Source organism: Gracilinanus agilis, chromosome 2, assembly GCF_016433145.1.
Source record: "Gracilinanus agilis isolate LMUSP501 chromosome 2, AgileGrace, whole genome shotgun sequence".
NCBI lineage: Eukaryota > Metazoa > Chordata > Mammalia > Didelphimorphia > Didelphidae > Gracilinanus > Gracilinanus agilis.
The window spans coordinates 699,425,517-699,442,294 of NC_058131.1; the positions used below are offsets into that span (position 1 = coordinate 699,425,517).

The 16,778-nt window shown below is 57.9% G+C and overlaps 1 protein-coding gene across 1 annotated transcript in view; it reads right to left on the reverse strand.

Annotated features, from left to right (window-relative positions):
* The window catches only part of LOC123234410 (hexokinase HKDC1-like), a 52,242-nt gene that overhangs the window by 24,163 nt on the left and 11,301 nt on the right, over nucleotides 1-16,778 (reverse strand). Inside the window, exons 2-14 of the mRNA XM_044660313.1 lie at nucleotides 16,611-16,730; nucleotides 16,078-16,173; nucleotides 15,576-15,675; nucleotides 13,894-14,077; nucleotides 11,100-11,255; nucleotides 8,431-8,664; nucleotides 7,626-7,930; nucleotides 5,877-6,022; nucleotides 5,682-5,804; nucleotides 5,094-5,189; nucleotides 4,847-4,946; nucleotides 1,924-2,107; nucleotides 342-497 (exon numbers count right to left, since the gene is read on the reverse strand). Coding sequence (XP_044516248.1) covers nucleotides 342-497; nucleotides 1,924-2,107; nucleotides 4,847-4,946; nucleotides 5,094-5,189; nucleotides 5,682-5,804; nucleotides 5,877-6,022; nucleotides 7,626-7,930; nucleotides 8,431-8,664; nucleotides 11,100-11,255; nucleotides 13,894-14,077; nucleotides 15,576-15,675; nucleotides 16,078-16,173; nucleotides 16,611-16,730 — 2,000 coding nt within the window. The remainder of the gene's footprint in view (nucleotides 1-341; nucleotides 498-1,923; nucleotides 2,108-4,846; nucleotides 4,947-5,093; nucleotides 5,190-5,681; nucleotides 5,805-5,876; nucleotides 6,023-7,625; nucleotides 7,931-8,430; nucleotides 8,665-11,099; nucleotides 11,256-13,893; nucleotides 14,078-15,575; nucleotides 15,676-16,077; nucleotides 16,174-16,610; nucleotides 16,731-16,778) is intronic.

Sequence of the window (16,778 nt, forward strand, 5' to 3'; positions counted from 1 at the left end):
GGGGTTGGGGGGGGGGTTGAAGGGGAAAGGTGGAGCATGAATCATGTAACCATGTTAAAAATGAATATTAATAAATGTTAAAAAATAAAAATAAAAAAAAAATAAAAATAAAACTACAAGTTATTTTTGTTATTAATGATACGCATTAAAAACAAGTCCATCAGAGGCAACAAGAGGAGATGTTCTTTTGGAAGAGCCCTGAACGACAACCCCAGAGGCACAATATCCCCCTCTCTCACCACTCCTGACTGCAGCCCTTCTCTAGGGCCCAGGTAGGCTGGTGTTAGCCTGAGTTATTAGGCTGAGCCTAGAAGGTGCTGCGTGAGCAGGGCATTCCTTACCTTTCAATCTGAGACAGGAACTTGGTTTCAAATATGCCTCTGGTCCTGAGCCGTTCCGAAATCTGCCCTCGAAACAAGAGTCCGTGCTTGGTCAGGTCGATCAAAATCTGCCTCACGATTTCCCCAAGGTACATGCCGCTGGTCATCTTCTCATACCTATTTCACAGAGGCATAAACAGGAGCAAGGGGGTTTGTTAATCAGGTCATGATGAAACATGATGTGAACTTAATCTGGGGTTTGAATCTGGCCTCAGACACTTCCTAGCTGTGTGACCCTGGGCAAGTCACTTCACCCTGTTTGCCTCCGTTTCCTCATCTGTAAGATGAGCTGGAGAGGGAAATGGCAAACTACTCCAGTGTCTTGCCAAGAAAACTCCAAATGAAGTCACAAAGAGCCAGACACGACTGAAAAACAATGAAGCTGAGTTATGCATTGGCATTTGTGGTCTGTCTGTCTGTCTGTCTCCCTCTCTCTCATAAGCTGCCCATACTCAGAGCCCTTCCACCTTAGGAGGAGGACCCCCTCCAAGCTCCCATTCTGTTGGCATACATAGCCTTTAAAAACTCTGAGACATCTCCTTTCTCTGGTAAGGCATCAGAGTTGGATGGCATTTGTGGGGGAAAGCCAATCCGTTATCTCAAATGTCTTTATTGAGTCTCTGGACTTTCTGGAGGATATAAAATACATGGAGAAGAGATTTGTAAATCCCTTCTTGACTAGCACTTAACCCCTTCCTTTCTTGTCCTTTCCTTATTGCTACTGCAAGGTCTGCACAGCCCCGCTTTTCCCCTGCTCTTAGTGGCAAAGTGTCTAATGTTTATTCATTACATATCGTGTTAGCTTGTGGTTTCAAATAAATGCTATCACAATAAAGAAAAATATGTTGATTCCCATACAGATTGGTTTTTTTTTTAATGAATGGAAGGACAATCTCCTTTTGTTGCCCAAGACATTAAGGTTTGCTTTGCTGGGGAAGGGAATAAGTCATTGAATTTTTGAACTCTAGGCTCATTTCAGTTGCTGGACCTTAAGCTTATAGATTTGGGGCTGGAGGAGGCCTAAGAAGCCAACCTTCTAACCCAACCTCCCTCATTTTACAGGGAGACTAAATGATTTGCTAAAGGTTCCCCCGAAATAAATAAATAGCAGTCAGGATTAAAACCCGCTCCTGTATTCTTTCCCCTGCTCCACCCTAGCCTCCTCTTTATTTTATGTATTTTTAATAAATCGCTTTAAATAAACTTTTTAAAATATATTAAATATTTTAAATTAAATACAAATTAAATAAAATTTGAATACATTTCAAATTTTTAATTAAAAATGTTTTGGTTAAAATTTTAAAAATTATTAAATTAAATAAGCAAACCTTCCCTCTTAGAGTCAATACTGCATACTGGTTCCAGGGCAGACAAGCAGTAAGTGCTGGGTGATGGGGGTTACGTGGCTTGCCCAAGGTCACCCAGCCAGGATTGGAAGCAGGACCTCGGGGCGTGCTGGCCCGGCTCTCCACACCCTAAGCTGCCCAGCTGCCCCCCCCCCGTCCCCTTTATTCTTGCAGGGGGGGCGGTAAAGTCGGCTTGCCTCTGCTTGCCAGGATTCAGCGAGCCCTCGTCCACTTCGGCGTCGTACTGGGTCCGGATCTCGTCCAGGCAGCCGTTGTCCCCGAATCCCCCCCACTCGGTGTTGATGCACATGTTCCCCTCATCGCCTTCCACCAGCTCGATGTTCCGCATCTCTTCCATGTAGCACACGTTGCTGCCTGTTCCTGGAAGGAAAGCGAAGCTGCTGCGGCCCGGCGTTCCCCGCTCTGAGCCGGCGTCGGCCCACCGGACGGATCCCCGCATGGAGTCAGGCCGGTCCTAAACGCACCCACTAGCCGGCCGGACTTGGCCTTTCCTGCGCCGAGCCTGGTGCTCTCCGGAGCATGATGGGGAGGTCCTGAGTTCCAGTCTGGCCTCAGACCCGTCCTAGCTGTGTGGCCCTGGGTGAGTCACTTCACCCCTGGCCTCGCCCTCGCCATTCTGACACAGAAGAGAAGGCTTAAAACCAGCCAAGAACCCAAGAGGGCAACGTTTAACACAGAAATAAGCACGGGTGACGCGGATACGGCCGGTGGGCGGTTTTCCAAGTCACTCAGCAGCTCGGGGACTCCTGCAGCCCGGGGCCCCCCGCTTCTATTTGGCTTTGAGCCCAGCGCTGAGAGTGCCTGAGCGGGAACACGGACGCGGCCATGACGGCGAGCCGCCATTTGGGTTGGAAGGAGCCTCGGAGGCTCTTCAGGAGGGTTGGAAAGCGCCCGGAGCTCAGAACAAGGGAAGAGGCCCATCCTCGGGCTCCAGGGGGGTGGGAGGAGGCTGCTTCCCTTCTTCAGCCTCCTCCCCTCTCGTGCCATCACAGGAGGAGCTTGTCTTTCCTCCTGGACACAAATAGGGAGCCAGAGAATGTTCTTGGGGAGAGGAGCGCCGGTCAGGCCTGGCCTTCAGGGGAGGACAGGAGGAGGGAGAGGAGAGAGACGGAAGCCAGTTAGGAAACCAGCGGAAGAAGGTCTGGTAAAAAAGACAAGAAGGAGCTGAAGGAGAGGATCTGGTGTGGTCCTGCTGCAGGCCGAGGTCTGGGTCAGACAGTCGTCTAGTTTGTTTAAACCCGGACACGTCGCATCAACGCTGCCTTTTGGTCCCAGGGCAGAAGGCGACGGAGGCTGACTTACCCGGAGTCACAGAGCTGGGAAGTGTCTGAGGGCAGATTTGAACCCAGGACCTCCTGTCTCTAGGCCTGACTCTATCCATTGAGCCACTGAGCTACTCTTTTAATTTTTAATGATGAATGAAGAGACACTATTTGTGGGGTGGCAGGAAGAGGATCTGGGGGTGTCCTGGGGGACCTCAGCCACCCCCCGCCACGAACAGAGGCGGCTGGATTAGTCAGTGTCCTGGTCGGCCTCCACTTCCTCCCTTCAAAGGCACATAAAGGTTAGGGACAGGCTAGAACAGGAAATCCAATGAATTCTGGAATTCTGAGGCACCTGCTCAGATCCTGATTGCAAGTTCATTGTTCTAAGTGTGTGTGAGTGTGTAAGTGTGCGTGTGAGTGTGTAAGTGTGTGAGTGTGTGAGTGTGCGTGTGAGTGTGCATGGGGGTGAGAGTGTGTGAGTGTGGGTACAAGTATGAGTGTGTGTGTTTTGTTTTCTCATATCCTTGAGGCCTTGCACAGAGAAGGCAATTCATACCTCCCCACTGAATTGCATTGTTTTTCTCCTCCCTTAAGAGCAAGGAAGACTAGAAGGGACAAAGATGGAGACCCGGAAGGAATCTCAGAAGCCATCGAGGCCACCCCTTGTGTCACAGAGGAGGATTCGGAGTTCGAGAGGAGCAAAGTGACTTGCCCAGTTCACAGAGATAACAAATGACAAAAGCAGGCCCTGAATCTGGGTCCTCCGACTCCCAAGCCAACATTTCCCCCCGCACAAGAGGCACCTTTTCACCTAAGACTCGGGTCCGTCATCTTTCCTGTGTCCTGGACCCCTTTGGCAGCCTAGGAAGCCTCTGGATCCTTTCTCCAAATCACGCTTTTATAGGCATGAAATAAAATACGGAGGATTACAAAGGAAACCAATTCCATTGGAATAGTTCTGTCTACCCATCTGTCCATCTATCCATTCATCTACCATCTATTCATTTCTCTATTTCTCTATCCTCTTATCTATTTGTCCATCTATCCATCCATCTATCTGTCTGTCCATCCATTCATCTATCCATTCATCTATCATCTATTCATTTCTCTATTTCTCTATCCTTTTATCTATCTACCCATCCACCCATCCATGTATCCATCTATGTATCCATTCATCAATCTATCTTTCCATCTGTCTATCCATTCATCTATTCATCAGTCTATGCAGTAATCTATTTATCTACCCATTCATCTATCATCTATTCATTTCTCTTTATCTATCCTCTTATCTATCTATCCACCTGTCCTTCCATCTTTCCATCTATCTGTCCATCTATCCATTGATCTATTTATCCTCTTATCTATCCATCTTTCCATCCATCCATCCATCTAAACCAGCCCACAGACCTCCTAGGAAGAGCCTCTGGTCTAAATGGTCCCTGACAAGAGACAGGCACGGCTGGGATTAAGAACCAGATCTCAGACCCTGGTCTTGGCTGCCTTACTTCTAGGCCATCCAGCGCTGGGCACATTATCTTCTGTGCCTCAGTTTCTCCCTGTACAATTATACAACAACCACACATCTATCCAGCTCTAAAGATTCACAAGCCACCTTCTTCACAATAGCCTTAGGGTGGCCGGGTATGACTTACCCCATTTTACAGAGGAGGAAACCAAGGCTCAGAGAGGTCAATGCCCTGCCCTGGGCCAAATGGCCTCATGTAGGCCCTGGAGGCAGCCCAGAGACCGCACCAAACCCTTTACCTTCCAGGCCCGGGCAGGAGGCACCGAGCCAAGCCGCCGGACCGGCTGCGGCGAGCGGGAAGCGGCTCACCTGCGATAAGGCCGATCTCGCAGGCCGGGTCTTCGTAGGCGCACGTCATCATGGTGCCCACCGTGTCGTTGAGGACCGCTACGATGTCCAGTTCAAATTCCTACGGCACGAGGGGTTTGCAGTGAGCCCCATCTCGGCCCCGTGCCCAGGGATGGACCTAGGCCGGAGGCACTCGGGGAATGGGGGCCTTGGAGAGTTGGGGGGCTGAGGGGGGCAGAGGAGGCGCACCAGGAGCCCCGTCACCTACGTTTCTTCTCTTAATGGCTTCCCTGAGCATGTCCACGACATCTTCCCCCTCACAGTCTGTGGCTTTGAACCCTTTGGTCCATTCCACGAGGATCCCCTGAAAAAGAAGTCAAGAAGCGGATGGGAACCACCGAGCGTCCGCCCGTCACCCCCAGGCCCGTGTGGCTCGTCGTGGCCTCGATGGCTGAGGGCCGGATCGCGAGGAGCTCCCTAAACTCCACGCTGGGAGGGTGGCCTGGGAAAGGGGAGCCCCCCACCCCGAGTCTGAGAGCCTGAGAGCCGCGGCAGTGCTCCGGGGCAACAGCCTGACCGGGCTGCAGAGGGGGGATGGCCAGAGGCCGTGGAGGAGCAGAATCCACTGTCTGAGGCTGCCCGGAAGGACAGACGCCCCGACAGAGGGGGAAGGTACGGACTCGTCTGAGGAGGGGGCTGGCCGAGCGCACCAGAGCCGGGGGGACGCCCAAGAGAAAGAGGAGGGGGGGAGGGCCTCTGGGGCAGGGGGCCCCCAGCTCCAGGAGGGGCGATAAGACGGACGCGTCCCCGAGGCCTGGGGAGCCTCCCGAGGGGGAAGGAAGGGCCGCCGCCTTACCTTATCCAGGCTGTTCTGCTTGCAGGGGAAAGAGAAGGTGAAGCCCAGAGGAAGCCTGCTGGCCCCCTTGATGCCCATGTAGTCCAGGAAGTCGGCGATGCACTGCACGATGTGGTCAAAGAGCTGTCGGGAGAGGGACGGACGGGGTCACGCGGAGGCCCCCCGGCGCGGCCCCCCGAAGGCGCGTGGAGTTACCTCTTCCCCCGTGCCCTGCATGATCTCCAGCGGGATGGCGAAGATCTTGTTGTACATCCTCACCGACCGCCGCCCGCTCCCGATCTTCACCAGCAGGACCCGGAAATTGGTGCCCCCCAGATCCAGGGCCAGGTATTTGCCCTTCTCTGCGGGAAGAAAACCGGGGTGTCGGGGGGCCGCTCTTTCCTGGGGATCCAAAGCTAGGTGAATGGGGGTCCCCCGAGGCTCCTCCCCCCTGCCAGGAAGTGGCCGGACTCCAGAGCTTCCAGCACCGAAAGCAAAGAAAAGGCTCATCTGTGTGAAGCAGAAGCAGGGCCAGGCAGTGGGGCGAGTGACTTGTCCAGGGTCACCCAGCTAGGAAGTGGCTGAGGCCACACCTGAACTCGGTCCTCTTGACTCCAGCGCGGCTCCCTCCATCGAGCCCCCCGGCTGCCCCTCATAGGCAGATTTCTGACGCAGCACCGGGCCAGAGGCGCCCCCAGCCATGGAGGCCGGAGACTGGACAGACCGAATTCAACGTCAGGGAGGGGTTTGGTCTTTGCCAGCAGAGGGCGCCCGGACGGCAGAAATCAGCCTCCCCGAAGTCCATTCTTGGGACCACGGCCGGGAGGGACTCAGGAGGGCACCGAGGCCGGGAGGAAATGATGGGCCGGAGATCTCGAGTGACCCTGGAGACGGGTCCGAGGCAGACGTCCGCACAGCCCGGGGTCCGTCTGGCTGTTGTGTTCAAAGCTGGGTCTGTGGCTTCCTCGGCGTCGGGACTTCCGGGCCGGCACTAGAAGACGGCGGAGTCCTCCTGGGGCCTGGCCCAGCCACGAGGCATCGCAGGCCGGATAGGAACTTGGGCCTCCCGGAGTCAAGACTGGCTTCTTTCTATTCCTCGACGCCCCGCTGCTTCTTGGGGTGCAAATGTGCATCAGAGGGGGCAGCTGGGTAGCTCTGTGGATGGAGAGCCAAGCCTAGAGACGGGAGGTCCTGGGTTCAAGTCCAGCCTCAGCCACTTCCCAGCTGTGTGACCCTGGGCAAGTCACTTGACCCCCATTGCCTACCCTTACCACTCTTCTGCCTTGGAGCCAGTACACAGTATTGACTCCAAGACGGAGGTGAGGAGTTTAAAAAGAAAAAAATGTGCATCAGATCCAGCGTCACGATGACAGCCGGAGACTCTCATCAACCTCCTCACTTGATAGGAGGGTCACAGAATTTGAACCCAGAGCTTCTGATTTCAGAGCTGGAGATCTTCCCACTGCAATAAGTACAGAATCTGGGGGTCTCTCTAACGGCCGTTCCAGCCTTGACCGCCAGCCTGCCGTCTCCCACACGGTGCTGGGCCACGCGGAGGCTCTGGGCCGCCCCTCGTTCTCTTCCCGTCCTGAGACTTTCTCCAGACCGCGACGCGCCTCTCCGGGTCCTCCTGGCCCCCGGCACAGAGCGCTGTCCGGCTCTCCTTGTTCACAATCAAACGCTGCTATGTTTTACATACGCGGGTTAGAGCCGGCCGGGGGCTGTTTGGAGACGCAGCCGCCATTTCGTTCCCTCTCGCGGGGTTCGCCGTGGAAGTGTAAATGAGGACGTAAAGGTCTACTTTAGGGTGCGAAGCCGGGATCTCACCCGCGGAGGTCGTCCCTCGCCCTCTTCTCTCTCCCCTTCTACCAACCCACGTAAACAGGGGGAGGCCCTGGCCCAGCCCCCTCCTCTTGGCCGGGCCGGGCAGGCGTGGGGGGTCCCCGCGGGGGCGGCGCGCCCTACCTGTGCCGTCCGGCATGGCGCACACGTAGGTGGGCAGCATCTTCACCGTGGCCAGCGGCTGCGTCTCCTTCTTCAGCCCGTACTCCATCTCGGCCCTCATCTTGTTCTTCACGCTCACCAGGTGCTCCCGGGTCAGCTGGAACAGGGCCAGCACCTCGTCGATCACCTTCCTCTGGGCCTGCACCCGAGCGGCCACGGCGGTCACCATGGCCGCCCCCTTGGCACTGCCGCTCTCGGAGAGGAGGAACCGGACGTCGCAGTTGGGGACCAGCTTCCTGACCACTTTGTGCAAGCGCTTTGGGTACCTGGAGAGGAGGGCAAGGGGGGGCCGTGAGGCTGAGGGTGCCGAGCCCCGAGACCAAGCCTGGTGGGCCTGCGAGCCCACGTCCTCCGGCACCGGCACCGGCACCGGCACTGGCCGGGCCAGCACCCTCCCAGCCAGAGGCTGCAACAACGGAAGCCAGTCCAGAGCCTGCCGCCTTTCCCAGGACTCTGCCTGCAGCGGCCCAAGAGGGCATGTTAGAGATGGGGAAGCCGAGGGCCACGGTGGTGAGCGGCGGAGCCAGGGCTGGCACGCAGTGGGCAGGATGCTGGGCACGGCTGGGGTGGGCAGGGCTGGCACGCAGTGGGCAGGCCGTTGGGCACAGCTGGGGTGGGCAGGGCTGGCACGCAGCGGGCAGGATGCTGGGCACGGCTGGGGTGGGCAGGGCAGGCCGCCGGGCACAGTCGGGGTGGGCAAGGCTGGCACGCAGCGGGCAGGCCGCCGGGCACGGCCGGGTGGCAGGGCGGCAGGGGCGCCCCTTACTGGGGGTGGGTCTTGTAGAGCGTGCCGTCCATCCCCACGGTGGTCCTGAGCCGGGTCAGCCTCCTGTTCTCCCGCAGGCGGTTCAGGATGGCGGCCAGGGCGGCGGCGCAGAGGTTGGCCGATCGGAAGGACACGATGGTGCAGACGTGCTGGACCGCCAGGCAGTCTTCTTCGGAGGGCTCCAGGCCCAGCTCGCTCAGGATCTCTCTGGTGTTCTGCAGCCCCTCCTTGTACCTGGCCGGCCGAGGGAACAAAGGTCAGGGGCTGCCCCAGGTCCGGGGAGGGGCCGCGGGCAGGATCCGGGCTCTCGGCCTTTCGGCCTGGGCCTGGCGACCTTGGGGACGGACTCCCTCTCTGAGCCTTGGTTTGCTCATCTGTAAAATGGGGATGAGAACGGGGGCTGCTGGGTGGTTCAACAGAGAGAGCGCCAGGCCTGGAGACGGGAGGTCCTGGGTTCAAATCTAGCCTCCACCATTTCCTCGCTGGCCAAGTCACTTAACCCCATCGTCCAGCCCTTCCATCCCTCCTAAAACAGGAGAGGGATGGAAACTCCCAGAGGAGGAGCCTCCCAGGGTGGCCGCGAGGGGAGGACTTTGCAAGCCCTCCAGCACGAGGCAGCTATCGCCCTTCTAGGGGGCCCAATAGGGAGAGCTCTGGACTAGGAGGCAGGAAGCCCGCGTTCAAATCCTGCCTCAGACACTCCCTCGCTGTGTGACCTTGGGTTGGTCACTGAGCCTTCGTCCTGGCTCGGTGGCCCCTGAGGTCCCTCCGGACTCTGTCGGTGGCCCTGGGGGCGTCCAGATGAGGGAGGCTGGGAGACCAGAAGTGACACCCCCCGCCCAGGGATGCTGATGGGAAATAGAGAAGCCAGCATCTGCCTCCCATCGCCGTTCAGCAGAAACCCCAGGAAGCCCCGGGGAGGGACGAGGCCCCCCAACAAGCCGAGAGCCCCACCTGGCACCGCACCGGCTGCTCTGTTCCAATGAATCCTTTTTTTAAAATGGAAGAAAATGTATCCTTAATAGAGAAGAAAATATCCAAATGGAAAGATGACTGGAAACAGGAACAGACTTGATGACAAAAATACTCTGCCAACCACAAGCAAGTGTAAAGGGAAATCTTGGGGAAAAAACCAACTCAAACCCAAACAACTTGTGGGGAAAAGGCCCAGCGACCAGCCCGTCTGACAAAGTCTGACACAAAAAATCCAGAATAACTGGCACACACTCAGAGAAGGAGCCTCATTTCCCAGACTGGGAATCATTTTCAAAAAAAGAAAAACACATTATTCAGGATCACATGAAAAAGCATTTAACGCTCCGACCATCAGAGGAATACGGGGCTCACACAAAGGATTCCGGGGTACCCCTCACACCCAGCAAATGGGCACAGAACCGCTTTAAAAATAAAATTCAGCTGGAGAGGCCCGCTGTTACGCGGTTCTTTTTTACGCCCTTAACTTCCATCTTAGAACCAGTTCCAAGTACCAGTTCCAAGGTGGAGGAGTGGTGGGGGCTTGGCAGTTTGGGTTCAGTGACTCGGCCAGGGTCACAAAGTTCAGAGGTGTCCGAGGTTGGATTGGAACCCAGGAGCTCCCTCGCCTCCCTACGTGGTTAGTGGACCTCTAAATGGGCACATTTCCAGAAAGCAGCCTCGCTCGGTACGCAAGAAGAATGGCCGAGGCGATGGGTGCCTTCCTGACCCAATCCTTCTGGTACTAGAATCAGGAGGGAAGGAGCGAGAGAGAAGAAGGGAGGGAAGGAGCGAGAGAGAAGGCAGGAAGGAGTGAGAGAGAAGACGGGAAGGAGTGAGAGAGAAGACGGGAAGGAGCGAGAGAGAAGGCGGGAAGGGGTGAGAGAGAAGAAGGGAAGGAGCGAGAGAGAAGGCGGGAAGGGGCGAGAGAGAAGACGGGAGGGAAGGAGCGAGAGAGAAGGCAGGAAGGAGCGAGAGAGAAGACGGGAGGGAAGGAGCGAGAGAGAAGACGGGAGGGAAGGAGCGAGAGAGAAGACGGGAAGGAGCGAGAGAGAAGAAGGGAGGGAAGGAGCGAGAGAGAAGAAGGGAAGGAGCGAGAGAGAAGAAGGGAGGGAAGGAGCGAGAGAGAAGGCAGGAAGGAGTGAGAGAGAAGACGGGAAGGAGCGAGAGAGAAGACGGGAAGGAGCGAGAGAGAAGACGGGAGGGAAGGAGCGAGAGAGAAGGCAGGAAGGAGCGAGAGAGAAGAAGGGAAGGAGCGAGAGAGAAGGCGGGAAGGAGCGAGAGAGAAGGCAGGAAGGAGCGAGAGAGAAGAAGGGAGGGAAGGAGAGAGAGAAGAAGGGAGGGAAGGAGCGAGAGAGAAGAAGGGAAGGAGCGAGAGAGAAGAAGGGAGGGAAGGAGCGAGAGAGAAGGCAGGAAGGAGTGAGAGAGAAGACGGGAAGGAGCGAGAGAGAAGACGGGAAGGAGCGAGAGAGAAGACGGGAGGGAAGGAGCGAGAGAGAAGGCAGGAAGGAGCGAGAGAGAAGAAGGGAAGGAGCGAGAGAGAAGGCGGGAAGGAGCGAGAGAGAAGGCAGGAAGGAGCGAGAGAGAAGGCGGGAAGGAGCGAGAGAGAAGAAGGGAAGGAGCGAGAGAGAAGGCAGGAAGGAGCGAGAGAGAAGAAGGGAAGGAGCGAGAGAGAAGACTGGAAGGGCGCCTCTTACTTCTCCATGGCAGCCACGTGTCGGGTCTCTATCTTGCCCTTGGTGTGGAGAGCCGAGGACTTCTCGCCCCGGAACAGGAGTCCGGCCTTGGTCATTTTCAGCAGGATGAGTCTGACCAGCTCCCCGATGTACAAGCCGCTAATCATCTTCTCGAACCTAAGATTCAAGGAGAGGCGAAGAGATGGTGCCGGGCCCTGACCAGCCCCTTCCTCCACAAGCCCTTCCCGGTGCCCTGTTCCAGTTCACGCGTCTCCTGGCAGCGGCATGGGGCCGGCTCCCCGGGACGGAGGGCCCCGACGCCCTGAGAGCTCGTCCAGGGTCGCCCGGCCCCCGCTCCCCCCCCGGAGAACCAGCTCTCATCTTGGGACTCCCAGCACGCACACGCCTAGCGAGGGGTTCTCCAAGACCAAAAAAAAAGGGGCTGCTCTGCAGCGTCGTGAAAAAGAACATGGAGAGTGTGCGGGCCTCGAGCGGCGGGCAGCCTCCACGTCCAGCGCCAGGAGGACGGTTCCACGGCCCGTAGTGCAAAGGAGCGGAAGGAAGACAGAGAACGAGACCCATGAAGAAAACCGGAAAACTCAAGGCCAAGTGAAGCCACCCGACGGCCCCATCTACAGGAGAAAAACTGGGCTCTGAGAGGGCCCCGGGCAGAGGGTCGCCACGTGGGGCTAAAATAAGTCAGAGAAATGCAAAAGCTGTTACGGTCAGGGCAGCTGGGTGGCTCCGTGGATGGATAGCCAGGCCCGGAGAAGGGAGGTTCTGGGTTCTGCAATATCATCATGCCGTGCAAAATGGAGACCGGGATGAGGGACACCCAACAGTTTTAGAATTTAGAACCAAGCCAGATGCCATGAGCCGGGGCAAAAAGCTGTTCCTGACAGGACTATAAAAGAGAGGAAGTGGGACAAAACTCTCCCGTTCCTGAGAAGGGACCTGGGTGGTGGGTGGTGGGTAGGCCATCTGCATCCCGCCCAATACTCGTCACATCCTCAGCTTCTGGACAAAGCTGTGCTATATGTTCATCACTGAGCATCAAAGAAGAATAACATCAGGACTCGGTCAGTGCGGCTAAGGCCAAAGGCGCCTGGCCTGGCCAGGGAGCCACAGACAGGGAAGCCCGTCCAGTAGACAGCCTCTATCGGATGGGCCCCGATGGACAGACCCGATCAGCAGCACCGTGACCAAGGTCTCCCGGCACTTCTTTCCTTCAACCCTGTTCCTTTCCCCGAACTGTTACAATTAAATTTTAAAAGTCTGTACTTAGGTGAAAGTCATTATTGTCCTAAGGATCAACAATCCTGTCCTTGGGTCTGAGGGAAGGGTTGCTCCAGCAGAACCAAATCGCAGTCATCGGCGTTATCCATTAGTCCCCTAGCTTTATCCATCCATCTGAGCCCAGGAGAAGCAGCCAGAGAAGCAGCCACAGAAGCAGCCACAGAAGCAGAGAAGCAGCCAGAGAAGCAGTCAGAGAAGCAGCCAGAGAAGCAGTCAGAGAAGCAGCCAGAGAAGCAGCCAGAGAAGCAGTCAGAGAAGCAGCCAGAGAAGCAGAGAAGCAGTCAGAGAAGCAGCCAGAGAAGCAGTCAGAGAAGCAGCCAGAGACTGTGTGATCCAATTCATAGCTCCTCACTTGGCTGCTTGTTCCTGGGCACTGTTGGGTGGGACCTGGTGCTCCCCGAGGCTTCCCACCTGCACCCCCCTCAGGCCCTTGTACCACCAAAGGTCCCTGAGCCACTTCTCTATCCTGTCCAGTATCGCCCCACCCATAACAGTTCAACTCTGGCCTCAGACCTTCCTGGCTGGGTGACCCTGGGCGAGTCACTTGACCCCCGTGGCCTAGCCCTTACTGCTCTTCTGCCTCAGAGCCAATCCACAGTACGGATTCTAAGAAGGAAGGTGGAGGGTAGGTTAGTGGGTTGTACTGATGTTTAATTTTGCTTTTGCTTTTTTCTGTAGTCCTCACCTTCCTTCTCAGAGTCAATAGTGAGTATTGGTCCCAAGGCAGAAGAGTGGCAAGAGCTAGGCCATGGGGGTGAAGTGACTGGCCCAGGGTCACACAGTTAGGAAGTATCTGAGGTCAGATTTGAACCCAGAACCTCCCAACACCAGGTCTGACTCTCCATCCACGGAGCTACCCAGCCACCCCCAGTGATGTTTCTAATAAACTAATTTTTTATTCGTTAATATAGTTAATAATTAAGCTACTTGGATGTCAAAGGCACGCAGGAGGGAGGAGACGGGACCTGGCAAAGGGCACAGGTTAGGTCGGCGAGGCAGGACCGAGTCCAGGAAAGGGAAGGGTTCGAGCTGAACCCGGAAGGGAAGGTGGGAGCAGCCTGAAGAAGCCCTGAATGCCTGAACAGGACTCTGGGCTCGGAAGATCCTGGAGCAAAAGCAGGCAGAGCCAAACGGAGAAAGTGAGGAAAGCTATTCTGGCCAAGCACGAAGCGGGGTCGGAGCGGGGAGGCCTGGGAGGACGCCGTCCCGAGAGCCGGAGGGGGAGTGCGGTCTAGTGGGCAGAGGGCAGGCCCGGGCTCCGGCGGGCCTCTGAGCCTCAGTTTGGCCTCCTCACCTGGCTCCAGCTGACTGGGAGAGCGCTGGGGCCAAGGTCTGGGTTCGAGTCCCCAGGGACAGGTAAAGCAGGGCCAGCCCCAGCTCCCAGGTTGCTAGGAGGGCCCAACGGGCTTCTGTAAACTGGAAGGGCCAAGAACACGTCCGCCTCGGCAGGGCCGGGCAGGGGAATGGCCAGTCCGGAGGCCAGCTCAGGGGAAGAGGGACCCAGAAGGCGGCCACTCACAGCTGCTTCCCCGGATTGATGGAGCCCAGGTCGAGCTCCCTGTCAAACTCGGTCCGGATGTCTTCCAAGGAGCCGTCCTCCCCGAAGGCTCCCCACTCGGTGTTGATGGCCATCCGCCCCTCGTCCCCCTCCACCAGGTCGATGTGGCTCATGTCCTCCATGTAGCAGGCGTTCGTCCCGGTCCCTAAGGACGAGTCACCGAGAAAGCCTTGTCACCCCCGAGGAGGCTGCCGGCCTCCGGGAGCGTCTCGGCAGCCCCCTGGGCGCAGCCCGGCGGACCCCCACATGCTCCCGTGAATGAACGCCTTCTCTGTGTGGGGAGCTCCTTTGGGGTTCTCGAGGCCGGGACGGAGGACGGCGGCCAGAGGGACGCCGGCGACACGAGGAGGTCTCAGAGCTGGCCTTTGCCTCTGTGTTTTGTGGCAACAACGGATGGGAGAAGGGAGAAGGGAGAAGAAGGGAGAAGGGAAGAGAAGGGAGAAGAAGGGGGGAGAAGGGAGAAGGGAGAAGGGAGAAGGGAGAAGAAGGGAGAAGAAGGGAGAAGGGAAGAGAAGGGAGGAGAAGGGAGAAGAAGGGAGAAGGGAGAAGAAGGGAGAAGAAGGCAGAAGGGAGAAGGGAGGAAAAGGGAGAAGGGAGGAGAAGGGAGAAGAAGGGAGAAGGGAAGAGAAGGGAGAAGGGAGAAGGGAGAAGGGAGAAGAAGGGAGAAGGGAAAAGAAGGGAGAAGGGAGAAGAAGGGAGAAGGGAGAAGAAGGGAGAAGGGAGAAGGGAGAAGAAGGGAGAAGAAGGGAGAAGGAAAGAGAAGGGAGAAGAAGGGAGAAGAAGGGAGAAGGGAAGAGAAGGGAGAAGAAGGGAGAAGGGAAGAGAAGGGAGAAGAAGGGAGAAGGAAAGAGAAGGGAGGAGAAGGGAGAAGGGAGGAGAAGGGAGAAGGGAGGAGAAGGGAGAAGAAGGGAGAAGGAAAGAGAAGGGAGAAGAAGGGAGAAGGAAAGAGAAGGGAGGAGAAGGGAGAAGGGAGCAGAGGCCGTGGACACCGAGGATGAGCTGCGGAAGGCCTTGCTGGTCTAAGCCGGCTGCAGCTGCAGTAAGGGGGGATGGGAGAGGCGGCCACCATGGTGAATACACAATGGATGGCAGAATCTTAGAACTGGAAGGGCTTGGTGGAGCCTCTCATGGAGGCCAAGTGTGAAAAAGAGGCCCCTCCACGGTGCCCCAAGCTGCCCTCCAACCTCTGCCTGAACCTCCCACCAGAGGGGAGCCCGTGGGGAGAAGGCGACTGGATCCACCATGCCGGGCCTGCATCAGTGCCTTCCTGTCTTCCCAAGGCCTGAGGGCAAAAGTTACCTTCTCTGTCTCAGCCTGGACCAGAGCCGGTTTAATAAACATTCATGTGGACTTCTGCAGTCCTCAGGCTCATCCCCTAGAACATCTCCCACTCAGCCCTGCGCCCAGAGGTCCCTGCTGACCAGCCCTGCGCCCAGAGGTCCCTGCTGACCAGCCCTGTGTCCAGAGGTCCCTGCTGACCAGCCCTGCGCCCAGAGGTCCCTGCTGACCAGCCCTATGTCCAGGGGTCCCTGCTGACTGGTCCTTCCCGGGGGGCTTGTCCCTCCCCTCCCTAGAAGCCCGGCCCAGAGGGGTTCTGGTCAGCGGCTCCTGCCGGCCCCAAAGCGAGCCCCCAGAGCCATTACCGATGATGACTCCCACTTCGCAGCGCGGGTCGTCGTAGGCGCACGTCATCATGGTGGCCACCGTGTCATTGACCAGGGCCAGCACGTCCACGTCGATGTCCTGAAGGGGCAGAAGGCACCTTCACAACACGCCCTCCAGCCTCCCTGGACACGGCCGGCCCTCTCTGCCTTCTGCCTTCTCGGCAGGGCAGGCTAAGGGGTCGCCCCTTCCTGGTGGCGGGAGAGACGGCGGCGATGGCGGTCAAGGCCCTCGGCTAGGGGGCGTCCGGCTCGCTGGGCTTCCTCAGAGAGAGGCCGGAGGAGCCCCCGGAGGACCTGGCCGGGGAGCCCGAAGGCCAGCCGCCCAGCGCCCCGTCAGCCAGGAGGAGGCCGGACGTCTCCCCAGGCTTCCTGAGGCCGAGGACTCTCCCCCTGGGATGGGGTCGTGCCGGCCGCTCCTCCGGCCACCCCGGGCCCGCCCCGCCCCGCCCCCAGGACCCCCCGGGCGAGCCCCCGGCCTCACCTGGTGCCTCCTCAGAGCCCTGGTCAGGCTGCCCACCACGTCGGTGTCCTGCACGCCCCGAACCTTGAACTTCTTAGTCCATGAGAGCAGGATTCCCTGCAGGAAGGTTTCGGGCCGTCAGAAGGCCGGGATGGCCGGACCTCCCGATCCTGGCTCTCTCAGCCCCTTCCACAGCCACCTTCGTTACCCTCTTGGGGGCGTCTCGGGGGGCTCCGGAGGCCCCTGCGCCCAGCCTGGCTCCCCGCGGCCTGGGGTGCCCGGGCCGAGCCGCCGTGTCTCTGCGGTTCTGGGTCCCTAAATGCAAAGCGTCTCTGTGCAGAGAGCTGGCCCTCAAGACTTGGATTCGAGTCGTACCTCGGCCCAGTCCTGGCTGGGCGACTCAAGGGAAGCGCTTTAACCTCTCTGTGTTGCCCGGCTCTAGGAGACTCCAGGCAGTGGCCAGGAGCCCTGGAGGGGTCCAAAGGAGCCACTGCCCTTCCACCTTGGCCCGGGGGCCAGTGTGTCCTGGGGCCGGCCGGGGGGCCAGCGCGTACCTCCTCCAGCTTGCTCTGCTGGCACGGGAAGGAGAACGTCAGGCCCAGCGGCAGCTTCTTGTGCTCCAGCTTTCGAGTCTTCATGAAATCAGCCGCACAGTCGGCCACGTAGTCAAAGAGCTGCAGGGAAGGGGAGGCAGCGTGTAAAGACTGAGCGGGGCCGGGGGG